Source organism: Sciurus vulgaris, assembly GCF_902686455.1.
Source record: "Sciurus vulgaris genome assembly, chromosome: 10".
NCBI lineage: Eukaryota > Metazoa > Chordata > Mammalia > Rodentia > Sciuridae > Sciurus > Sciurus vulgaris.
The window spans coordinates 128,478,079-128,504,936 of record NC_136470.1 but is presented as its reverse complement, the minus strand read 5'-3'; the positions used below and the strand labels follow the sequence as shown (position 1 = coordinate 128,504,936).

The 26,858-nt window shown below is 37.7% G+C and overlaps 1 protein-coding gene across 1 annotated transcript in view; it reads left to right on the top strand.

The window, feature by feature from the left end:
• Positions 1 to 26,858, top strand: part of TFDP2 (transcription factor Dp-2) — a 166,226-nt gene that overhangs the window by 96,408 nt on the left and 42,960 nt on the right. The window contains 4 exon segments of the mRNA XM_079101091.1: positions 5,411 to 5,430; positions 5,433 to 5,450; positions 5,453 to 5,494; positions 21,887 to 21,990. Coding sequence (XP_078957217.1) covers positions 5,411 to 5,430; positions 5,433 to 5,450; positions 5,453 to 5,494; positions 21,887 to 21,990 — 184 coding nt within the window.

The following is a 26,858-nucleotide window of genomic DNA, read 5'->3' as shown; positions in this document are numbered from 1 at the left end:
ACCAGGGGCATTTTACCTCTAACTATATCTTTAACCCTTTTTATTTATTTAATTTTAAATTTTGAGGTAGGGTCTCACTAAATTGCCTGAGGCTGATGTCAAACTTGCAACCCTCCGGCCTTCACTTCCTGAGTTGTTGGGATTGCAGGTGTGCACCATTGTGCCCAGCTTGTCAATGACTGGGAATATGTCACCAGAAGCATGATTCATGAAAGGAAAAAACTGATATTGGAGTTAAAAACTTCTGCTCTGGGAAAGATCCTATTAAGAGAATAAAGAGAGGAGGCTATAGACTGGGAGAAAGTATTCATAAAACAGTATCTGATAGAGGAATTTGTGAAGTAAGTTAGTTGCAAAGTTTTGGAGCTGTACACAGAAGCCCTTCATCACTTCTGATCTTAGTTGCAAGTTGAGGTTTCCAGAACTATCCTTAGTTTCAATAATTCACTAGAAAGATTGCCAGAACTCACTGAAAGCTGTTTTACTCATGGTTCACAGTTTATTACAGCTGAAGAATGCAGATTAAAATCCATGAAGAGAAAAGGCACATAGGGCAGGGTTCAGGAAAGACGCACCTTACGTTTTTAGTATTCCAGTTTAAAGTCTCAGTAACATTTTGAAGAGTGATTAAAGTTAGAAAAATTTGTCATTGTTGTCTGATGATTAGAAAGATGAAAGAATGTTTACTTTAAAGTCCCTGTCTCTATTTCTGACATCTGGGTCATATATGAGTCTGGTGCTTTTAATTGTCTCATTTCTTAATAAAGACCCCCACGTTTCGTTTGTGTCTTATAATTTTTAACTTAATACCAGACATCATGTATAAAGGACAATAGGACAGGTAGATAGTGTGTTGTCCCTGGAAGGGATGTACCTCCTCTGTGGGACCATTCGTTTGTGTCAATCAATGGGAGTAAAGGTGGGTTTGGATTTGACTATTGCTGTGTTTATGTTCCGGATGCCTCAATGTTGGTATCTTGTTTTGGCCTAGGTAGTTTTTCCAGTGTTCCTGCACACTGTTGGCTTTTGTAGTCCCTTCATGCCTCCATTGTAGATGGGAACGCTCTTTCCATGTCCCAGCCCCTCCGCTAGTAGCTGGCTGGTGGTGTGTGTTACTCAGTGCTGTGCTCTTGGTGGCTTCATAGGTGACTCTCTCTTGTCCTGGTCTAGCATGCTCTAGTCCCTGTGCATTTGAGCCTCAGGGGTGTCGCTTTTGTTTGCCCTTTCCAAAGCGGCAGCAGACCTCTCCTTGGTATCAGCGTGGACTCCTGGGTACACTGAGGGTTTCCCATGCTCCTTGCAGACAGGACTTTTTTCTTCTACCCCTAGCTGCAGTGGGGAATGTGCCCTTGGTGTGGGAGATTTTTCTGTCCTTTTACCAGAGATGAAAGGGTTCATTCTCCTTCAAGCCTTTCCCCGGAAGATGGGGATCTTTGCTTGAGCATTTGCTGTAAGATTTACTACCTGCCCCTGGGGATTTTTGACTTACTTTATGGGACAGAGGGATCCACGAAAGTGGGTGAGGGTGCAGCTTTGTGCCAGTGGCAGCTGATCACCTCACCACAAAGGCACCACTGGAGCCCTGTCTTCATCCTGCTGCTGCCCCTGGCCTTTCTCATCTGGGAGCATTTGATAGAGGCTGCAGGGGCTTCCTTTGCTGCTGGAGCCTCAGTTATCAAACTGTCATGCTATCCACATGTGGCCTCAGAACATGATATGTGGTTTGTGTGGCTACAAAACCTGAATCTTAAATTTTATTGATTATTAATTATTAATTATTGATTATTTTTAAATCAATTTAGATTTAATAGCTTCATGTGGATAAGGCCACCATTTGGGATAGGATAGCTGTAGACATTGGGTGGTCATAATAGGTTGTATTTCTCATTTATTTTTAAGGTAGAAGAATAATATGTGTTAGAAAAAAAATTGGAAACTATGAGCATTGGAGGATGAGGAGGAGCTAAGAAGAAAATTACTTTGTGTTCTGAATGTTAATACTTTTTTTTAACAAGGTCAGGGAACAGATGAGGATGTGCTTGTTTGGGAAGGAAGATGGGAATTTTAATACCAAAGAAGTCAAGTTGATATTTTGGGGTATACAGACAGAAATGACCAATAGGCAAAGTAAATAAGAATTTAGAGCAGAGCAGAACAGAAAATGGCAGGGCTAGATGAATAAATTTTTTTAGTCATCCACACGGAAGTGATAAAGCCATAGAAATTGCTGTCTTCCAAAGAAGAGTATGTAGGTCTTGAAAAGACTGTTGTATTAGCTTGCTGTTATTGTAACGAATATCTGAGATAAGTGAACTTTAAAAGAGGAAAGGTTTATATGGCTCACAGTTTTGGAGATTTCAGTTAATGACTGTTGGTCCCATTGCTTTGGGCTTGTTGTGGATCAATACATCATAGTGGGAGCATGCGGTGGAGGAGGCCCATTCACCTCACGGCAGGGCATGGAAAAAAGAGACTGGCATCCCACAGTGCCCCTCCAGAGCACATCCTCAGCATCCTAAAACCTCCCACTAGGCCCCGTGTCTTAAAGGTTCTTCCACCTCTTGGTATCTTTATGCACTGGGAACCAACCTTTGGATGGCATTCCAGATTCAAACGGTAGCAAGCTTCAAAGACAGAACCTTGAAAAAACATTTGTCTGTATTTCAAGGTGAAAAATAGGAAGAAGAGCAAGCAAAGCTGAAACTGTTTACCATGCGAATTTTTTTGGAATTTTTTTGGTAGATGTAGATAGGCCACATGCCTTTATTTTATTTGTTTATTTCTGTATGCAGTGCCAAGAATCGAACCCAGTGTCTCACATGTGCTGGGCAAGTGCTCTGCCACTGAGCTACAACTCCAGTCCCCTGTGTGATATTTTTAAGAAACAGCATATACCCATACAAATGGTGGCGGCGGCCCTTTGCTTTAGGTTTTGTACTTGTCAAGAATATTAAACCTTTTACTTGAACATGTAAGTATAGGCACAGAAGAGCTAATTTCCACTCTACATTATATGGGTCTTGTAAATAGCTTTATCAAGCAGACATTGGCTAAATAAAAACTATCATTATGCTATCAGTGTCATTTCTGCCCATAGAGTGTTGCTCATGGAGGTATTTGATCAGCAAGTTCCAGTCTAAACAGAATGCCTGGTCCCTTTTGATGTTTTCTAATTAACCAGTACTTGTAATTAAGAGCATCTTGAATGGATTTTCTTTATACAGTTAGGTAGAAATTGTTTGGGAGGATCTGGATAAGATGTCCTTTATTATGACAATGGGAAGTCCTGTGCATTTCCCCACACTGTGTAAGGGAAAATAAAAGGTCATGATTATGTTGCCTGCTGAGAAAGGCAGTAGATTGAAGGGCAGGGAGAGTTACAGCTGGGACTGGGAGAGGGGCACTGGGAAGGAAGGCAGGGAGGAAGAGGAATTGTGGAGGAATAGGGATCAGCTGAAGGTCATACCTGTAGGTAGCAGGTCCCTTTGTTGCCTAGTTCAGTGCCTGATACAGAACATGTGCTCAGTGAGTATTTGTTGAAGGGAAGAATGAATGATGGGTAGGAAGAAGGAAAATTGCTCCTTCAGGAACAGTGGAGTCCTGCTTTGACCCCACCTTATTCATTGCTTGACCTGAATTATCTCATGTCTTCCTGACCTTGGGTTGCTATTAGGTTTATTATTAAAATATATACTAGGTAGTTTATATTTGAACCTGTAATCAAAGGAGGGAGAGAGTAGGAGGAGGGAGGGGGGATGATTTGCAATTTAGAGTTTAATTTTCTTTTGAGATGTACCAAGAATAGATGTGACCTTACCTAATTCCCTAATATCCTGGTCTTGGGTGCTATGGGCCAGCACTTCTGGCTGATCTGACAGATCAGAGATGTGCACTTATTTTCTCTGTTAAAAAAAAAAAAAAAAAAATCTGGTAAAATGATTATGAATAGTGGGGAGTTTAAAAATATTTCTAGAATGTAAATGGGTAAAAATATGTAAAATTTTAGTAAACAAACAGATCAGATTCTATGTAATTTCCAAGCTGCTACTGCTTCCCCTCCTCCTCCCTCCTTCTCTTTTTCCTCCTCCTCCTCCTTTTTTTTCCTCTCAAAACTTCTGAAATCTGATTGTCCACAAAGACTTAGTTTATAGAATCTTAATTGAATTCTTTACTCAAATATTATAGTGAACTCACATCTGATAATGAAAATGTTTTAGGATATGAAAAGATTCAAGGCCCTGCAGGGTTAATTTCAGTTTTGTTTAAACTAATGTGTGTTTACAACTTAATTTACTTATTTTTTTCTTTTTTCCCCCCCTCTCCTTACAACTCAGTTTAATTTGTACCTTACACACATTGTTGTTGGTGTGTCTCGGTTTGCATGTAGTATGTGTTAACAAAGGAAAAGGCCAACAAGAAAACCCTCCCGGCTCTCGTTCAGCCTGGATCTGAGTGTCTAACAGGTGCTGTTTTGGACACTGGGGATACGACCCTGAGCAAAGCTTAGAACACTCGCCTTCCTGGAACCACCCTCAAGACACTTTGAAAAGGGAATGCTTTAGTTTGGGTAGTAACTAATCAAAGAAGGAAAGCTACCTTCATCACCTACCATAGTTGTACTCACAGGGAACTGAGCTGTGCGCTCAGAAGCTCACTGAAGACAGGGAGTTTTGTTCGGCTTTTGTCTGCTGTGTTCAGTCTATATCACCAGGTCCCAAAGTAGTGCTTGGCTTGTCCTAAGAATTCGGTAAATACATGTTGGTAATTGAACTGTTAATTGTTTTGAATTTATAAAATCATAGCTATGTACTTTGGTCAATTTTTTTTACATCTAACTAGCTGAGAATTTTATTATTTCAATTGCCTTGTTTTTAATGTTGTTTAGTTTTTGTTTTTACTTGTGCCATGTACCAGGATGCAGGAAAAAATTTAGTGTTGATACTCAGTGATATGATTATCTGATACTGAAAAGAACAGATCTGGAAAGGAACTTAAAAGATCTTCTTTTATTCACCTTTATGCCTAGGAAAATTGAGTCGAGATGATTAGATATGTAATCTTAATTAATGCATTTAAAAAACTAGGACAACATAATTAAGTTCCCCTCTTGAGAAAATGGAAAACGGTACTTAACCCTCAATATGAAGGGAGATATAAAGCAACTGTGTGAGAAAATGGAAAAAAAAAAATAGAGCACAACTAAGCTGCTCTTTGTTGATATCAGAAATGGGCCTGTCATTCACTTTGGCGTTGAAGCATGGCGCCTCATCTCAGGGGGCTAGGACCAAGACTTTTTTTTCCTTCCCAAGAGTGGACAGTTATATATAGGTCCAAAAAGCCCCAACCAGTTTTTCAAGAGTTTCTCCTCCTGTTTTCCCCGAAATCATGGTGCTTTTGCTCTACTTTCAAGATGCATTAAGGTCTCCTGCTTTGTGACTGCTTTGGAGCAGCAAATACCCTGACATGCATAATTCAAATTATGCAGGTTTTATGAGTAAGTTTATCTTATTTTTAAAACTAGTTAAAATTCAAGTGATATTTAGAAAAAATGTTAACTTGGAGTTAGACATTTTATCATTTTACACTTTTACTTTAAGCATTTTTTTTTTAAATTTTAAAAAAGCCTTTTGATTTGATAAGAAAGCAAGGCTCTACATCACCGAAAAAAAAAAAAAAAAAAAAACCTGCATTGCTTAGACTTGTACTTTCAGTCTCTTTTGAAGTGTTTTTGTTACATTAAATAGTATTCATACATGTTTAAAAGCCAGCTAACCAGATAGTTTTCTTGAGCATCTTTTTAGTTTTACTGAGAAGTATTTTAAATTGAGCTTTTCTGAGCTCGATTGCTTACGTCTGACACAGTCTCAAGTTTCCACTGAATGGTAACAAAGACTGTGGAGTGTTGTTGGTACTGCAGTGAGAGGCATGCTTCCTTAGACCAGGTAAGAGAGAGCAGTTTGTTTCTTAACTGCTGGGTGAGTTTTTTCAGTGTTTATTTTATATTCTTTTCGTAGCAGCAGCATTGAATTGAAAAATAGCCAGTATCATGCAGATTTCAAGACGTCCTTGCTGGTTGCAGACAGAAAAACTACAGGGCTTGGGGGGGGGGGGGGGGGGGGGGGGGTAGTTAGTCTGGTTTATTCTCAGTTACTTATATAAATTAATTAAAATGTGCAAATAATTCTGGAGCTCACTTTTCTTCATTCAGGAGCTAAAGAAGCAGTTGAAGATACAATTCTTTTCCTAGGTACTTGATGGGCATTACTTGTGAAAGCAATTCAGGTGATAGCTTTTACTTTCATTTTTTTCCCAATAGTTAATAAAATAAGCTTTGATCTTATTAAACATTTTTTTCCAATAATGAAAACTTTTAAATTGTCAACAGCAAAATATACTCCCTCAGGTCTTTGGAAATCAACCTGACACTTGGAAAATATTTCAGCTTTTATAGCTGTTTCGTTCCTTTCTTTCTTTTTTTTTCCTAGTACATTTTTCTTCAAAGTATTTGTGCTTTGAAAATGTCAGCTGTATTCTAATGAAGCCCGGGCATTGTGTGCTCATAAAGGGGCCGGTGCATTCCACTGCTTTATGGTTTATTATGAGGCACAGTGTGAGTGTGGGTGGCACCATTTGGTGTCTGCCTCTTGGGGTAGTGACTGCCATTATGTTAGCCTTGGATTGGCAAAGAAAATATAGCATGCACGATGCTGTATGAATCTGGATACTGCGAGGAAAATTCTTATCCCTAAACGATTCTCAGTGAGCCAGGAATGTGTGACAACTTGATTGTGTGGATCATTTCAAGTATACCCTTGAAGTCTGCATTTTAGTTACAATTTATATTTTATCAGGCACATGTCTTTTTTTTTTTTAATGTGTATGGCATTTAGGTCATTTTTTGAACTTTAATAAGGAAGTGAATGTTTCTGGATGGGCTATAACATTTTTAATAGATGCAGTAAATATTTTAAATAATGCATTTATTTAAAGTTGTAAGGAGCTTGGTGTGGGTGGAGAGGGAGAGTGGGAGAGGAGGTCAGGCGGAGAGGCCTTTCTTCAGTAGGAAAGCCCTGGTGAAGAAAAGCAACAGATGTTTCTTCTGTTACATTGAGGTTGTTTCATTCAAAACTCACAGTAGCTGGAATGGGGTGGGGGTGTGTGTCATAAATCTGACTTAATCAGTGAATAAATAAAACAGCCAGTTAGAAATTATTTTAAATTTATTCTTTTATATCCAACATTTCAAAATCAGTCTTAGAGAAACAAAATGAGCAACATTAAAGAGGCTTTTGAAAAATCTTCAAAATTGTGTATAATGAAAATGTAAGAAAGTTAATTTTGATGCATTTAAGTGGTGGAAAAATGGATCATTAGATCATTTATAATATTTTTTAAAAACCCAGGCCATATAAATATGTAGGAAGTAGGTTGCAAAAGTTTGTAATTACACAATAGGTACAAAGGCTTAAAATGAAATTGAAATATGAAACATCAGTTGCATATATTAATAGATCATTTCCTTTTCTATGAGAAATATGAGACTGACCCCAAAGACCTTCAAATAAGAAATGTGAGAGAAATATTTTGAGTGTAATTGAAATGATACATTGTAGTTTGCTTCTAAAAAGAAAGATAACAAGCTTGGATTGGTTGCCAGTAGAAAGAGGGGAATTTCAGAAAGAGCAGGAGGGAAGAGCCAGGAAGCAACGTGTGTAATGGAAGCAGTCAGAATTTTAAGAAATAGCTTTTGAACGCGTGGAATCATAATGAGTGAAGTAAATCCTCTCCTTTACAAGTGACACAAAGAGAGTTCTGTGTTCTTGTACAATTTGCATTATGCACATTGCAGCTTATGCATTTCTTAAAGTTAGCTCTTGAGAAACCAGTTCTGAACACCAGATCTTGCACATATTAGACACCGATCACTTATCTGCTATATCTGACACTGTAAAATTAGTAGTGAAATATAATAGCCAATAAATGTCAAGCTGTAGTTAAAATTGTATGGGTCAAAAATTATACAGTTTTCTAAATATTTAATTGATCTAAAAAGACTGGAAAAGACATCAACTGTCAAACAACTGTTAAAAATTTCTTTGGCTCTTAGCTAGAGTCTGTGAGTTTCCCTGTAGGTTTTCTTTTCTTTAAATAATGACAGAATTTAGAGATTTTGGAGTTTATCACCTAATTGTTTTAACTAAGATTAAGATTCTAAATCTGTATGCATTTTGTTTTTTTAAAGAATAACAACATGTAGCAGTTTAGTTTCTTTTCTAAGAGATGCAAAACTACTTATGTGTAGTTTAAAATGAATTTACAAGTTTGCCTAGAGTAAAAACTTTTACAATTTTGACCAAAGAATTTAAATTTTGATGGAATAGAAAGCCTTAAAAAAATTGGTAACCCCAAGTAGTTTTATGTAACTATGATAGCATCATGGGTTGTAGTTATTAAAAATGTGTGTCATTTCTATTATAAATGTAGACAGGACAGTAAGTAACTTATCAAGGAAGACAGAGCATCGACCATACCTATACAGAAACAGTTGGGACTATAAACCCTTCAAATTAAAAAAGTTCAAAATTAAGAGCAAGTCAGTTCAATTATTTTAAAATGAATTCCCACTATTTCTGTTGATATAAATGATCATGGAATCATTGTGTGTGTTCCAGTTATGGTGGAGAAATAAACACACAAGCATTTTTATTGTAGTGTAAGATATATGTCTTAAGTGACAAACCAATTTCTATTATACTAGAATTTATACTCCGTATTTGAGAAACCAAGCCAGTTTGATACCTAGAAATGAGTTGGCAGTCTCTGGGGGTTGGGGGGAAAACACTTTTATAATTCAGTTACTATGGAGTAGTAATTCCCAAATAATCATTAATTTTAATGGATACTTTCTACCACAACTGATATCACTATTTAAAATATTTAATGAAAGAAGACTTCAGGAGTGAGGTACCTGTGAGTTTTAGTTGATATGTGAACACTTGAGCACAAAACTCAGATCTTTTCGGAAGTCTGTGTTTAACCTATTCATTGTCCCCGAGTCAGAATACCTAGGGTTTAAATGTTGATGTTAACATGTTAAGGTCTCTCAACCTTACATATATGTATACAAGTAGAAATAATTAATGACTACTTAGAATTTGCCATCTCCAGGTGGGTGGGGGTAAGAGGAAGATTTGCTCGGTGCCTATATTTTTCTGAAAGAAACTCGTCTGCACTGTTCAAGAGTAGGTAAAACAGTTTGAATACTGTGCTTTGGGTATATTACAGTTAGCTGTGTTGAAAAGAATCCAGAAACCTATTGTAAGAACATTGTTTCTTTCTCTCAAGTTTTGAGCCACCAGTTTTCTCTAAATTTTTAGATAGTAGCTCTGAGGCTGGAGACCATCAGCAGAGAACTTTTGGTTTTGGCACTTTGCTCACCTGTGGTGAAAATTTGGCAGCTCTCTTGACAGTTTGACAAAAATGAAAAAAATCACTAACAGCATTTTTTGCCAGGTAAACACAGAGCTTATTTATAAAAACTTGTAAAAAGCTTTTAATGGATTAATTTTTAATGTAAGAGGGTTTGGCTGGCATAGATATCTAAGATTTCTTGCTTTTCATCGTCTTTTTGAAATTTAGGTAGCATCAGAAATAAGAACATTACTACCTTACAGCACTTTTGAATGAGTTACTTCTACTTAGTCTGGTATTATGGGGACATGGTAATCCCCTTTTTTAATTTTCTAAGGAAAAGAACTGCTTTGAAACTTAATTCATGGATAATATTTGGGGTGTGTGTATGTGTGTGTACACATGCTAAAGTTTTACACTTACTTAGGAACCCAAGTTGTTTTTTTTTTTTTTGTGTGTGTGTGTGTGTGTGTGTGCTGGGGACCGAACCCAGGGCCTTGTGCTTACAAGGGAAGCAGTCTACCAACTGAGCTATCTCCCCAGCCCCAGGAATCCAATTTTTTAATTCAAGATCTGTTTGCAGTCATTGTCACTAGAAAAGTATCTCACTTGATTGTAAATTTAAAATTACGTATTCATTAATACTGTCTGTTTACCACCTAAGAATGGATTGTGAGCTTCTTCATGGGAATGACTTCCAGTTAAGTACTCTTTAATACTCATAAATTCTGATCCTGTGGTTGTGCCCAACTGCCTTGATCTATTCCAGCCACTCAGTGTCTGTTGGTATGAGATAAAAATGTGCTGCTTTCTGCTCGTTCTCTTTTGCTAGGCCTGTAAACAATGTCTGCTTGCCCTCTGGTGGGTGTATTGGCTGTGGTGACTGAGCTAAAAGTAGTAGTTGAAATGGGCTAAACGTTAAGAAAAGACAACATCTGGCTAGGGATGTAGCTCGGTGATAGACAGCTTTCATTAGCACATGTGGGGCCCCAGGTTCAATCCACTGCGCTGCAGGGGGTGGGAGGATGGAAGGGAAGAAATTAGAACATCTGTAGAAGAGATTGAAGAAAGTCCTTTCTTTTTTTTTTTTTTTAAATGAATGGTAAGTTCAGTATAGGAGAAAAAGTCCACTTATATTCTATTATTTCCTTAATTGAACCAAGAAAAGCAGGGGATTTGAAGCAGTCTTGTCTGATTACAAAAATCATTTGAGGCACTTGTTAACAACATGGATTTCCACCTAGTACCTGATTCTTGAGATGTCCACCATGGAGCCCGGCAGTATGTATTTTGAACAAGAAAGACCTTACTTTTTCCAGTGCATGCTGTGACCAGGCATGTTTGGGAAGAATTGCTGCGAAGGAGTGGAAGAACCAAATTGTTTGAGGGCATATGTAAGCTTACTAAATTATTAATCAGAAGGTAGGCTGTCCAAAAGGGAAAATTTTAATTAGGCAAATGGAAGAGAAATGAGGTTTCCTTGACTGAACAAGGTAACAAGAAAAAAAGAGTGTGTGATTTGTGTGTATATATACAGAGAGAGAGAGAGGGAGAGAGAAACTGATCCTACAAGAGATTTAGTGTGGAGGGACTAAATTGCTTCTAAGGTATTTTAGCTTTGAGGTTTAATTAACTAAATGAACCCAGTTATAATATTCTAAACACCAGAGCTTGAATTGAGGAATTTGCTTAAGAATGAAGACACATTTAATCTTGGCATGTGGGAAGATGGAGAAAAGAACTTTTCTCCTTTCAAACTGAGAATCCAGAACTTTTATGGCTCTACATACAAAAGGAAAAGGGAGCTAGATAATAATTTTAAAAGATATGCTTACCAAAGCTAGGAGAACAGATTGGGTCTCCTAGGAAAAGTATGTGAGAAAGCCTGACATAAAATGTGTGGGTCCCTTTTGGAGTATGGCTTTGAACTGCAGAGCGGCGGCTTCTTAGGGCCTTTAAGGGTCCTTCCTTCAGTTCGTGGAAAGATTCTGGTTAGTCAACTTTTCATCACTGACAGCATACCTGAGAAATCAGCTGGGGGGAGGAAGTATCACAGATTTCAAAAGTTTTAACTTGTGGTCACTTGGCTCCGTTGTTTCTGGACCTGAGTTGAGGCAGAACTTGATGACAGAGGGCGTTGCACACCTCAGGCAGGCAGAAGGCAGGCAGTGCGACAGGTGTCTTGGAACAAGATACACTCTTGCAGGACATGCCCCCTGAGGCCTACCTCTTCCTACTAGGCCCTGCCTCCTACAGTTCACACCATCTTCCAATAGTTTGTTCGGTGATGAACCTCCCAGTAGACCAGTCCATTGATGAAATCAGGGCCCTTATGAACTAACTGCTTCCCTAAGCCCCACCTCTGAATATTACAGGCATTACTCCAACACCTGAGCCTTGGGGGACATTCCAGATCCAAACCTTAACAGTGGCCCATTGCGGGGAATCTTAAGAGTCCTTTCTGTGTGCAACAGCTACAAAAACACCCAGGCTTTTGCTTCCATGACTTTGAGTGTGAGAATGACTTTTCAGATCTTCTGTCCTTACCTATGCACTTCAGAATGCTTGATTTCCATTTTGAAACTGTATACTGAGGGGGAGGTTCTCGAGGTCGCTTTGATCCTAATGCCTGGAGGTACTGTGAACTTTTATCTTCTGTTTCTTACCCCCTCCGAATTATAGTGCTGTTGTGATCACTCAACATCAAAAGTTTAATAGTGGTGATTGCCTTTAGATTTAATCCTAGAACTTTGATGAACCCAAGAGTACAAATGCAACAGTATAGGCTGGGAGTGTAACTCAGTGGCAGAGCCCTTGGTTATCATGCTTGAAGTCCCAGGTTCAATCCCAAGTTTTACAAAAAGAAAACAAAAAGCAACAAAATAGAACACAAAGTGGTAAGAGTGCAGATAGAGAATGTCTATTATAGCTGTACTAGTTAGTAAATACCATAAAAACTATCTTCTAAAAAGATGATTTTGGAGTATGTTTAAACATAAAAATGAAGGAAGCTAGAGTAACTGAATGTACTTACCTTTATTCTCACCCTATAAGTGTAAGAATATTCTGTATTTATCTCGCAGGTTTGGTATGTCCAGTTGAATTCACTTTCTTTTCAAAGTAATTTTGAGTAATTTGCATCTGTTTGATTTATGAAGATGGTGCTGTTGAACTGTAGGAACTGAGTTATTTTTTAAGTGATAGCTCTCCTGAGCTATCTCTGCCCTTTCTCACTAGTCTTCTTAGTTTTCAGAGACATATGCATTGCTTTCTAAATGGCTGCCTGGAATATAGTCTTAAGGTTATGGAATCTTTCCTCTTCACCTAACTAATTGACCATACCAGAATTGACTGTGACCTCACCTCCTTAGTACTGTATTTGACACTAATTAGTGTCCTTTATAACAGTTATTAACAGTAGTGAAAAGGGTAGTACAGGAAGGAAAAGTGCTTGAACTTTATTTTTTGACTCATTCTTTGGTGGAAATGTAAATAATGAATGAAATAAAACCATGTGGGTACTGGAATATGAATAGGCAGATGAGTGGAGCAGAATAGAAAATCAGTAAATTGATCCAAATAAGTAAACTCAAGGAGCATTTCATATCAGCCTAATGAGTGAATAATTCATTAGAAATGACCATCTATAAGCAAGCCTGTAATCCCAGCTACTTGAGAGGCTGAGGCAAGAGGACTGCAAATTTTTGAGGCAGCCTGGGCAACTTAGCGAGATGAACCCAAAATAAAAAATAAAAAGGGCTTGGGATAGTGCAGTGATAGAGTACTCCTGGGTTCAATTTCTAGTACGGCAGGGTGGGAGGGTTAAATTCCAGATGGTCAAGGATTTAAAATATTAAATGAAGAGATTAAAGTATTATAAGAAAACATAGGGGATGTTTAATAAAATTTGTACTAACTAATGATAATTAATTTGTAAGAATAGCATATACTACGAGAAATACAAAACTCTAAAATAAGTAAAATAAAACATATCCAGGTGTAATATGCACTTCCAGGTTGGGGAGCAAAAGTAAATAAATAAACCTGCAGTTGCTCTGATCTCTCTCTCTCTCTTTTTTTTAATTTAGAGACAGGGTCTCACTGAGTTGCTTAGGGCCTTGCTAAATTGCTGAGGCTGGCTTTGAACTCGAGATCCTCCTGCCTCAGCCTCCCAAGCTGCTGGGATTATAGGCGTATGCCACCATGCCTGGCTTCCTTTTGTTTTTATGTTAAACATGTAGGCCTTTTTAAGTTTGACACAAAGGTCACAAGAGAAAAGATTTATTAAACTGCATTCTAACAAAATATGCAAAAATTATATATTAAAGCAAAAATTGTCAAATTGGGAAAAATATTTGCTGCTGGTATAGCCGAATCAACTGACTCCTTCAATATTTAAAGGAATTCTGTCAGTAAATAACCAACAACTAGAGAGGTAGTCTTAATTTTCAGGCAGGACAATTAGGTGACTTAAACAAAAGATGTGCAACCTTATTGATAACAATAAATGAAAACTAAAATAAGACACAAATGAGATACTATATTTTTAACATATAAATTATGTCCCCCCAAATATAATAACACACTAGATTAATGAGGATATGTGGAAATGGACGCTGTCATACACTTCTGAAAGGATAAATTGGTGCAACTGGTTGGTATAACTAAGTGGGTAAAGACATATATGTCACTCCAGCAATTTCCTTAATTCTAAAAGCTTTTCATTACTAAGATGCTCAATAAGTAAACTAGTAGAACTGAGAGAATACTATCTAGTAAAATAATGAGGCAGTAATGCATATACAGGTATGGAAAGACATCGAAGATATGCAAGGAAAGCAACATGCAAATTTATATAGTATCAACCATGTGCATGAAAAAGAAGGATACTTTTGCTGGGTGTGGTGGGGCACGCCTGTAATCCCAGTGGCTTGGGAGGCTGAGACAGAAGGATCTCAAGTTCAAGACCAACTTCAGTAACTTAGCCCTAAACTTAGGATCAAAGCAACTTAATGAAACCCTGCCTCAAAAAAAAAAAAAAAAAAAAAGGAAAAAAGATGTTGTTTGTGTATACGTGGGGTATTTCTGGAAGTTTATATATGAACTAAGAACATTTTTAGTTGTAGATGGACATCATAACTTTATTTATTATGTGGTCCTGAGTATCCACCCAGTGCCTCAAACATGCCAGGCAAGTGCTCTACCACTGGGCCACAGCCACAGCCACAGCCCACCAGTAGCTTTGTGTGTGTGTGTGTGTGTGGTGCTGGGGATCGAACCCAGGGCCTGTGAATGTGAGGCAAACACTCTACCAACCGAGCTATCTCCCAGCCCCAACCAGTAGCTCTTAATAAGAAAGGAAAGAGTTGGTGGTGGTTGGGAATAGGAGAAGACTTAGTTTTCACTGTACACTTTTTAAAAAAATTTCTTTCTTTTATATATATATATGTGTGTGTGTGTGTGTGTGTATGTATTACTTGTTAGGTGAACACAATACCTTTATTTTATTTTAATTTTTTTAATTAGTTGTTGGTGTACCTTTATTTTATTTACTTATTTATATTTGGTGCTGAGAATTGAACCCAATGCCTCACATACTAGGCAAGCACTCTACCATTGAGCCACAACCCAGCCCTTACTGTACAGTCTATTTCTTTCTTTCTTTTTTTTTTTTTTTGCGGTGCTGGGGATTTGAACCCAGGGCCTTGTGCTTGTGAGGCAAACACTCTACCAACTGAGCTATGTCCCCAGCCCTGTACAGTCTGTTTCTTGTGTTTGTATCATATGCTTACACACAGATACTTATGTATTCATTAATTAATTCATTCAGAAATACATGTTGAGCTCTGCTATGTGCTAGGCAGATGCCGGAGACAAAGCAGTGAATGAGATGACTACAAGGTCCCTGTCCTTGTGAAACTTGACATTCTGAGAATGGGTTAGAGGCAAATAGTAGTTATATGAGCAAGAAGTATGGAACTTACCATACAGCAGTAAGTGGTATGGTGAAGATAAAGCTTTGTAAATCAGGAAGTGCTGATGCAGGGTGGTCTCTACTGCCTTGACAAGTGCGTTGATTCTTGAAGCAGGAATAAAGCAAGTAGGATCTTGGGAGGAAACTTGAAGGACATAGGGGAAATTGACAGGTGACAGGGTCAGAAAGGAGGCCTGCCTATGACATGGTGCTTTGTAAACCTTCATAAGAACTCATACTGAGTTGTGGAGCTGTGGGTAGGATCGTTCCTGATTGCTTCATGGAGGGTGAATCAGTACGTTCAGCAGTATGATGTGAGCCACGTAGAGTTCCACATTTTCTTTTCTTCTCTCTCTCTCTCTCTCTCTCTCTCTCTCTCTCTCTCTCGATTGAATCCAGGGGCACTTTACCATTGAGCTACAATCTTAGTCCTTTTTAAATTTTTTATTTTGAGATAGGTCTTGCTGAGTTGCTGAGGGTCTTGCTAAATTGCTGAGACTGGCCTTGAACTTGGAATCCTCTTATCCCAGCCATGTGAGTTGCTGGGATTATAGGCACCCACCACCATGCACAGCCCATTTTTTTGTACTCACATTTTGAAAAGTAAAAAGATACACATAAAGTTAAGTTTAAGAGTAGATTTATTATTTTAATTTTTGGTCCTGGGAAATGGACCCAGGGGCACTTTACCCAGAACTATATCCCCAGCCCTTTATATTTTTTAGTTTGAGAAGGATAGATTATGTTTAACCCAAACATTTACCAAGCCATTTTTCCAAATCATTGTCATTTAACAAGAAGTCTGTATAAATATTATTGTTATTTGTTATAGTTAATGCTATATTTTTATTGATATTAATATTATTATTATTAATGTTATTATTGTAGCTTTTTGTCTTCAAAATCTGATGTGTGTTTTACACTTAGAGCACATCTCAATTTAGATGACTAAATTTATTTAGATGACTAAATTAATGTTGTGTTAAGTGAGAAAATACTTGATGTTGCTTTAGTTTAAAATTTAAAGTAATAGGGCTGGAGATAAAGCTTGGTTGGTGGCCCTGGGTTCAATCCCTAGTACTGCAAAAAGAAAAAAAAAAAGAAAGAAAAAAGAAAAAAAATTAAAGTAATAAAAGTTAAATAAATTTAAAATTCAGGTCTTTAGTTATAGTAGCCACATTTCAAGTGTACAGTAGCCATATTTCAAGTGTGCAGTAGCCTTATGTGTCTAGTGACTACTATATTAGCATAGAAGCAAGAGGCGTGGGTTAGAATATGCAGAAGCAGGAGATGAGTCGGGAAGTTATTGCAGTACTTTGAGCAAGAGATGATGACTTCGACCAGAGTAGTAGCAGTGGAGTCCATGGGAAATGGGATATTCAAGATGTGCTTTCAAGATAGAGCCACAGGATTCATTGATGGATTGAATGCGAGATATGAGAGAAAGAGGAGGCAACATGATCTTTTTGATCTGAACAATTGAAGAACAGAGTTGACCTTTCCTGAGAAGAAGACAGAGGTGGAAGAAGACAGTTTCTGGATGGACTTGCGCAGGGGCTAGATTTTGGATGTGTTAAGTTAGAGATATTGTTTACCTCAAAATGCGAATATTAGAAGATAACTGGACATGTGAATCTAAGTTCAGTTGGAGGCTTACTCTAGAGAAATATAATGGGAGTTTTCAGTGTATTTAGAATCTGGAGACATAGATGATCTCATCCAGTGAGGAAAGATTGACAGAAAAGGTTGAAAGACTGAGTTTAGGGATCCCTGAATGGAGAAGAGGAGCCAGCAACCAAGATGAGAAGGAACAGCAGTGGGTTAGGAGGGGAACCAAGAGGGGAATGGTGGCTTGCATGCCAGATAGAGTGTGATCAAGTTAAAAGCTGAGACTTGACTGGTAGGTCCAGCAACATGGGGATGATCTTGGAAAGAACTATTCAGCAGAATTATAGAGGGAAATGGGAGGGGATTCAAGAGAAACTGAGAAGTGGAGGAAGTGGAAATGTCATGAATGTGAGTCGTTTTGTGAGTAGTTTTGTTGGGGAGAGCACAGGAATGAGTTGGTAGCCGGAGCACTGTGCATGGTCAAGAATTTTTTTTTTTTTTTTTTTTAGATGAAAGAAATAATACATGTTTATGTGCTGATGAGAATTTTATAGCAGAGAGAGAAAGGTTGCAGTGGTACAGGAAACTTTGAAAAGGGATGCACCTGTAATCCCTGTGACTGGGACGGCTGAGCCAGGAAGATCGCTTCCAAGCCAACCTCAGCAATTGAGCAAGAACTTAAGCAACTCTAGCCACACCCTGGTTCAAAATAAAAAATAAAAAGGGTTGGGGATGTGACTTAGTGGTTAAGTTCCCCTGGGTTCAATCCCTGGTACCAAAAAGTAAAAATAAAAGAATAAAGTAAAATATATAATAAATAAAATACAATAATAGTGACTGTAATGAAGATGTAATTTAGACAAGTATATGAATTGTTTATTTAAAAAGTGTCAGTTGAGGTAACAGAAGAGGAAGAGCAAGAGGATGTCATAATTTGTAATCAGTATCTCACTGGTAAATACGAATTTACCTAGGTCACTTTTCCCATCCCTTGAAAAATTAAGATATGATTTATGTACAGAATTGATAACTCAGGGTTTCTACGAGTTTGATGAACATACTGCCACAGTCTAGATAATTTTAAACTTTTATTTAGTATTGTAAGTTAGCTTGTACTGTGAAACGGGACCCTGTACATCTGGGATAGCTTCTAATTTGAGAGATTTATGAGCCCATAAAAAAGCATATTCTCACCTACATTGTTACTAATTTAGTTACTTTAGGAGAATGTGATAAAGGTTTGAAGGTTTTTCCTAAAGCTAATTCAGGCAAAAAATAATAATAATAATAATCTTTTACAAAGCCACTGCTATGAAAAGAGTAATTTATACTGGCATTATTTAGGCAAAAATATTTACTGAATTTTTCATTTTAGGACATATTCAAGGTGATAAACTGTAACTTGAACCTTTTAAAATATTTTGAGAGAAAAGAACTCTTTGGTGTCTAGACAATGTTAATGAAAAACAGAAAGATTCCAAATACTTAAGAAATTGAAATAGAATTTGAGCCAAGTTGTGTGCCTGTGTTAAGATTTGGCATGTTTTTTAGCTGTGTTTTTTTTTTTTTTTTTTTTTTTTTGTCACTCCCCATGCGATTGATCTCATTTAGTTAATTGAGGGAATTGTCAGAACCAAAATCTAGGCATCTCTAAAATTTTTGGTTTTAATAAATACACTAAGTGCCAGGAATTAACTTTTGGTCAGTATTAGGCTCCTGTTGCAAAAGAAATTAAGGCCAAGTACATTATGAAAAATTGAACTTGGTTTGGTTTACTTCTCTTAACAGGCTGAAATTGCATTTCAGGTGACTAGATGTTTGTCACCAATTAAAACGTTTCCTTCTGAGTGAAGTCAAGCACCTTTTTATACATTCAGTGGCACTGTATTTCTTCGTGTTCTGATATATTCTTATATTGGACCATTGTCTTTTTCTTATTGATTTATGAGGAGAAGTTAATTTCTTAAAGGATAGTAATCTAATGACACATGAATTGCAAATTTGTTTACCAGCTTGATCTTTGTTATTGAAGTCTGTTGGGTCTTTGCTATATAGAAAACTTTTGTTTTTAAGTGGTCAGTCTATCAGTCTTTTCACTTAACTATTTCTAAATTCTATAACATCCTCATCCCCAAATTATAAGAATACTGTATGTCTTTCTTCAAATGGTTCTATGGCTTTTGATATTTATTTTTGTGCAAGGCAAGAAACTGAAATCTGAAGTTTATTTTGTCCACATGGACAATCTCTTGTTTCAGTAATTCACCTTTTCTTCATTGGTTTGAGATACTACTTTACTACATACAAATTTTTCATACATACATGAAGTATTTTCTGGACTTCAATTTGTTTTGTCAATTTCTTTATCTGCTTTGCCAGTACCACATTTTTCAATTACTGTAACTTTATAATCCTTTGGAGATTGGCTGAAGTTCCTCTCTTCCCCTTTATTCCTTTTAAGATTTTCCTTGGCTGTTGTCTGCCTTTACTCTTCCACATGTGCTTTAAAATCAGTTTGTCAAATTTGTTAAGTTTTCTCTAAACTCTTATGGTATTAACTGGACTAATATTTTTCTTTTTCAGTTCTGGATTTAATGCTTTTTATTTTATCTAAAAATTTATAGTCTTTGTTTTTCTTTAGTGTTGGGCTTAAGTTAGGGTCAGTCTGTTCCCTAACCTTACTTATGTTTTTGGTTTCTTGCTTCATTCTTTTTGCAAGTTTTTACTTTTGCTTCTGATATAATGTAGCAGAGAGGATCTCATTTTAATCACTTGGCAGCAGTCATAGAAACAGAAAAAAGCAATCATGAAATTCATCTGGAAGAACAAAAGACCCAGAATAGCCAAAGCAATCCTGGGCAGGAAGAGTGATGCAGGAGGTATCACAATACCAGACCTTAAACTCTACTAAATAAGGCAAGAGTAACAAAAACGGCATGGTACTGGCACCAAAATAGACAGGTAGATCAATGGTACAGGATAGAAGACACAGAGACATACCCACATAAGTACAGTGACCTCATACTGGACAAGGGTGCCAAAAACTTACAATGGAGGAAAGATAACCTCTTCAACAAATGATGCTGGGAAAATTGGAAATCCATATGTAGTAAAATGAAACTAAACCCCTATCTCTCACCCTGCACAAAACTCAACTCAAAATGGCTCAAGGATCTAGGAATTAGACCTGAGACCCTTCACCAAATAGAAGAAAAAGTAGGCCCGAATCTCCATCATGTTGGCTCGTGGGATCACAGCCAGGGTTTGTGAGCCACTGAGCTAGAGGGTAACTATTCCCAAACCGTATACTATAGAGTTCCAAATTAAACAACTTCCAGCAGCATAGAGTATCAGAGTAAGGAGATAACAGATAGGGTGTGGTGTCTTTTGAATGAGGAAGGGGTTGAGTGAAGGTCGTTTTTTGATTGGGTCACTGGGTAGATGAAGATAATGTAGCAAGGCTCAGTCATACGTCAGTGAGCACCCGAAGGACAGGCCTTGCTGAATGGACATGAGAAAGATGGAAAATCTATCTTAACGTGAAATTTGAGGGAAATGATTGATAGTATCAAATGGACAGAGAGAAACTGAAGGGAGGGAGCCAATGGAATGGTTGAAAATTCAGAGACGCTGTCTGTCATTGATGGATGAACTCTACCCCTCAGTAGAAAGCATAGAACAGAGACATTTCCATTCAGAGGGAAACAGTACTACTACTAATAGTAAATTACAAGCAGTAATTTTGCCTGTTGGTCTGATTTCTTTCTTGTGGGAAGTACAGGAATCTGCTGATAGTTACAAGGTGAAAAATGAGATTAAGGAGTGTGGTCAAGCTTTGGACAAGGACATGGCCATCTGAGGAAAGACTGAGAAGGCCATGTTTTTCTTGTCCTGGTCCTAAGTGCTCTTTTTCCCAGTTTTCAGTATCAGCCTCTTTCACATACTTCCTGGGTGAACTTCTTTTCTTCCATTATACCAACATCGTTTAAGGAAAATATTGATAAGCTGAAGTTTGTCCAGAGGAGTTAAGTATTTGTTATGGTAGTTTAGAAAATAATTAATTGATTGACTTTGCACTTTGGGGACTTTTTTTCTCACTACTACTTTGCTATATTAATTTTAAATGTGAAATATTGAAACCACTTGAAAATACAGATTCCACTGTTTGCAACATCAATAACTAGTCAGGATCATGTTTTTATTTATATATTTAATATATTTTGCTTTTACTTGAGTTATTGGGGATTGATCCTTGGGGCTTTCTACCACTGAGCTATATTCCCAGTCCTCCATATTTTGAGATAGGGTCTTGCTAAATTGCCCAGGATGACCTTGAATTTGGAATTCTCCTGGCTCAGGCTCCTGAGTAACCCAGATTGCAAGTCTGTGTCACCACACCTACCTTTTTTTCTTCAATGTTATAAAAGTTAAAAAAAAAGAAGCAGCAGCTACCAATTTGACATTTTGATATGAACTTCTAGTATAACTGTTTTTACTATAAAGAAATTTGAATATTTATTTTACTTTTCACATACTTCATACATTTTTCGTTTGCTGAGTCTGTTATAGATTGCTCTCGACTTTCAATATGAACTATGTAATATGTTTTAAATATTTTTTCCTCTAAAAATCCAGTCATTAATTGTCAAATAGACTGGAACTCTTTATTTTCTATATTTTCTATAAAATATAACTGATTTAGTTATTCATCGGAACTAATTATATTCACTGTAAGAATTCAGTATGGGTTTTCAGTAAGTCTTCTTGTTTACAATATGCTTCTTACGGTAATTATAAATTGTTTTTGTAAAATGGCTCAGCACTATGGCTGTTTATGGATGGAAATGGACTTAATGTTTGCAAGACTGACTTAATGTTCTGCTATCATTTCAGGTAACATATCATTTGTTGCATTTCCAGTTTCCAGCGCCAACTCACCAACAAAAATTTTACCAAAAACCTTAGGACCAATAAATGTGAATGTTGGACCCCAAATGGTAAGAAATTCATCAATCTTTGAATTGAAACTTTGTTTAGGCAAGACTAACTTAAAAGATTGTACTGAAGAAGTTTGGTCAAATATTCCAGTGAATTTCAGTCATCTCTTTCACTTTTTAAAAACATTTTGTTTTTATCTGAATATAACTTATTATGTCTTGACAAAAAGACATCGTGTTCTTCCAAGTTTCATTTTTATGTAATTGAATCTGTGGATAGGTAATAGGAAGCTTTTGCTTCCTATATAATCCTTTTCTTGGCTTTAGTTGTTTAAATTGATTTGAAATCTGTTATGTTTGATATGTTCCTTTTTTTCTTTTTCTTAGAATCTTTTTTTTTTTTTTTTTCACTTAACTTTATATTCTCATATAATTTGAAAGTTTGACCAGTATTTAAATTTATATCTGGAACTATGAATTTGAAATGACAATTGGGGGAAAATAACACATCAGTTCATTTTAATCTTTAACAATAGAAGTAATAGATGAAAAATAGAAAATATCTAAGTATTTCTCTAAAGATATTGTTAACACTGCTGTAGTGTGAAGTATGTAGCACTTAAAGGAAACCATATTTTTAAACAGAGTTGCATTCAATTCGATACTCCAAAACTATACCTAATTTAAATGGCCTCTCCCCACCATTGGCAAATGTTACTACACATTTGAAGAAGAATTCTTCATTGACAGTATTTATATCTTTTCTTCTATAGAGCAATAAAGGTAAATTACACATAATATAGAGCACAGTGGACTATGTTTAATGCAAAGTTAATTAGACAAAAATATCTTTTAACATACTTCATGGTGCTGGGTATGGTGGTACACTCCTGTAATCCCAGAGATTTGGGAGACTGAGGCAGGAAGATCATAAATTTAAGGCCAGCCTTAGCGTCTTAGTGAGGCCATAAGCAACTTAGGGGAGACCCATTCTCAAAATAAAATGGACTGGTGATACAGCTCAACAGTACAGCACCCCTGGCTTCAATTATCAGTACCCCAAATAAACAAACAAAAACATACTGGTTTCTGAAAGTCTTAAGACATTCTAGACATGATATTTTCTTTGGTTAGTTGAGGACTGTTAATCATCTGCAGAATTCCAGCTAAAGATAAAACACAATTTACTATAAAAGTATGTGAAGAATGTAATCTAGCTGCAGATGACTTAAAGACTAAAGCTTGAGTAAGGGTCCCCACTGCAAGGTAGCTCAGGGGGTGTTTTCAAACATTCGTTAGGCAGTGCCCCTCCCCAGCCACTGCAGTAGATGCAAATGAGATAAGTAAGACATTTGCTGAAATTAAATGTAGTCAGATTTTTATGAGTCTGACCCTTATAGTACTCTTCTCTTTTGAGAGGCTTTCCCCCCCCCCTCTTTGGTATTTTAGTTGATGTTGCTGTGACTCAAATCAGAACTCCTCTTTTCTTCCCCTTGTCAGTTTGAACATGTGTGCTTGTAAACTCTTACACAGTTCAGTTCTGACAATGATGAGTCGTCAAGTGTACCTAGCTCAGTTACCATAAACACAAGGATCAGCACAGTAAAAGGCAGGAGGAGAGGAGATTTGGCAGAAGAAATTTGGCTTTGTTTTGTCTCCTTCCTGCGGAGGTACTTTTTCAGTTGCTTTCATGAGCAGGGACCAGACTTTCTTTTTGGTTCCCTAATTGCAGTAGAACCCCAGTGCTCTGACATTTCCCTTCAAAATTCATGTTGACGCCTAATCCCTGTTGAGGTGGTATTAAGAGATGGACCTGCTGGGCAGTGGTTAAGTCATAGGGCTCTGTATTCATGAGTGGGACTTGTGCCCTTGTAAAGAGGTTGACGGGAGCACTCTGGCCCCTCTGTCAAATCAGGGCCCAGCAGGCAGTGCTTTCTGTGGAGCACTGCGTCTCCCCATTGGATATGCTGAAAGTGTGACAAATGCATTCTTACTGTTTGTAAATTACCTCGTAAGGTATTTTGTTGTCACAGACATGAGAATTTGGGTGCTGTCATAATAAACTCCTGAAACTGTGCAAGCAGCTTTGTAACTTGTGGGCAGAGGTCAGCAGAGTCTAGAGAAATAGTTAGTAAAGACTGTTGCCATGAATGGACAGTAAAGGGCAGTTCTGGGGAAGGTTCAAAAGAGAGATGTGGAGAAAGCCTCTCGTCTTCGTAGAGTTGCCTGAGCACTGTGATCAAAACGTTGGTAGAATTAGGTAAAAACCATTCTAATGAAGTCCCAGATGGAAGCCAGGAACGTGCTATTAGAAACTACAGGAAAGGCACTTTTTGTTACAAAGTGACAAAGGACTTGAGGAAATTGTATTCATGGCCTTAGAGTTTTATAGAAGGAGGAATTTAGGAACAATAACATTAGGTATTTGGCAGAAAAAATCTTTTTTTTTTTTGTACTGGGAATCAAACCTAGGGCTCATGACCACTGAGACACATCCCCAGCCCTTTTTATATTTTATTTTGAGACAGAGTCTTGCCAAGTTGCTGAGGCTGGCTTTGAACTCACAGTCCTCCTGCCTCAGCCTCTTAAGCTGCTGGGATTACAGGCTGTGCCACCACACCAGGCTACAGATGAAATATTTAGCAAAGTGTTGAGGGTGAAGCATTATTTTTCTTGGCCGCTTACTATACAATCTGAAAAGGGAAAAATAAAAAAAGAATTATAAACAATTGCTAATCAGAAGAGTAGCAGAACTTAAAGATTTAGAAAATTTTAAGAATAGGCCATATTTTAAAGAATGAAGAAAGTTCTGGATAGAACACCAAGGAAGTGGCCATACAACCTTTTTATAAGGAGATCAGTATGGATGGGTGGAAGCTCGATGCTGTGTCAGGACAATGGAAGAATGAACCAGAAGGCATTATTGTGCTGCCTGTCCCATCACAAGCCCAGCATGCCAGGGCCTGAGGACAAAATATGTCAAAAGAAGGTCTACCCTGGCTCAGGGGACCTTGGTAATCCCTGCCTGGCACTGCCTTAAGTCTCTGTCCCCTCCTGTCACAGCCCTCCCGGTCATTCCACGTGTGGCTGCAGGGAGCCCACGCACAGTGCATGCCACAGGGAGCAAGCAGTGTACTTGAGTGCCAGCACTCCAAGGAGCTCTGCCGCTTCCACTGAGAGTTTATACCCTCCCTGGAGAACCCCAGGGCCCAGACAGAACAGCTTGAGGGGATGGCCATGGTAGAGAGCCCCACTAGGGTAGTGCCTGGTGAAGCCGTGGGGGTTCACCCCGAGACCTCAGACCAGGAAGAGCCACTGGCATGAATGCTGATCTAGGAAATCCAAAGGCAGAAGTCTCCAACCCCTGACAACTTCGTGTGGACTGTACCAAGCAAAACCAGGGCAGAGGGGTTCCCTAGAACCTCACGTGTCCAGAGGCAGGACATCAAGTCAAAGAAGGTTGTTCTCAAGTCCTAAGATTTAGTGTTTGCCTGGTTGGTCAAGACCTGTCATTCCTTTCTTCCTTCTCATTTCTCCTTTTTGGACTGGGAATATCCATCCTCTCCCTGTCTCCCCATTGTATTTTGGAAGCACTTTGATTTCCCAGGCTCATAGCTAGAGGGTAATAGTCCAAGGACAGAATACACCTTTGGGTCTCACCTATATCTGATTTGGATAACACTCTGGAGTTTTTGAGTGAATGCTAGGACAAGTTGAGATTCACAGGGCTACTGGAATGGAATGAATATATTTTACATGTGGAAACAAGAGACATGAATTTGGGTGGATGCCATGTTTGGAATGTTTCCCTCCAAAAATAATTTGGAAACCTCATCTCCATTGTGGTGATCCTAAGTGGGAGGGTCTTTGAAAAGTGATTAAGTCACAAGCGCTCTGCACTCATGCATGGATTGAACACACCAATAAAAGAGGTTGAAGGGAGCGCCTAGCCCTTTCTGCCTCCAGAGGACATAGCAACAAGGCTCCATCTTAGAAGCAGAGAAGAAGCCCTCGCCAAACTCTGAATCTGCTGGTACTTTAATCTTGGACTTCTCGTGTGCTGGAAGTGAGCTATAAATTTATGTTGCTTATAAATTGTCAGAAATTTTGTCATAGCAACTTGAGTGGACTAGACCCATTCCTTGGTTTTCCTCTTCCTTGTCACTTTTAAACACGGTCTGGGTTGAAGCTGTAGTTCAGTAGTAGAATGCGTGCCTGGCATGTTCAAGGCCCTGGGTTCCCAGCAGTGCAAAAAACAAAAATAAAATTGTCCTCAATCCCTCATTCGTGAGTTTTTAAAGTTTTTTTTTTTTTTTTTTTTTTTTAATTAAAGAATTTTTGGAGCACATCTTACCTACTTCTTACAGTCTTCTTTTTCTACTTGGTCTTTGCACTTTAGATAGTCTTTTGGAAGCCAAATCTTAATGATAGATAGAAAATTTAAAAGGGCTTATAAAAAAGTTTTCAGGGCCAGGTGTGGTGGCGCACACCTGTAATCTCAGTGGCTCAGGAGGCTGAGGCAGGAAGATTGTGAGTTCAAAATTAGCCTCAGCAATTTAGCAAGGCCCTAGCAACTTAGCGAGACCCTGTTTCTAAATAAAATATAAAAAAGGGTTGGGGATGTGACTCAGTGTTCGAGTACCTCTGAACTCAACCCTGATACCAAAAAAAAAATTTTCAGTGGATACTGATTTAGTATGTTTTAATTTGGGATACTTACCCTTGTTTTATCGGTTATCATATAGATATATAAGATGATCTCATAGCTATTTATTTCAGAAGATTAAAAACTACATGCTTTTAGTGCAAACCAAAATTTTGTCAAATAATTGAATCTTTTAGTATAATGTTTTTCAGAATACTTATGCTTTCAGCTTTTCTAACTGTAGGTGGCAGTAGTACATAAGATATGTTAAGGGCAGAAAATT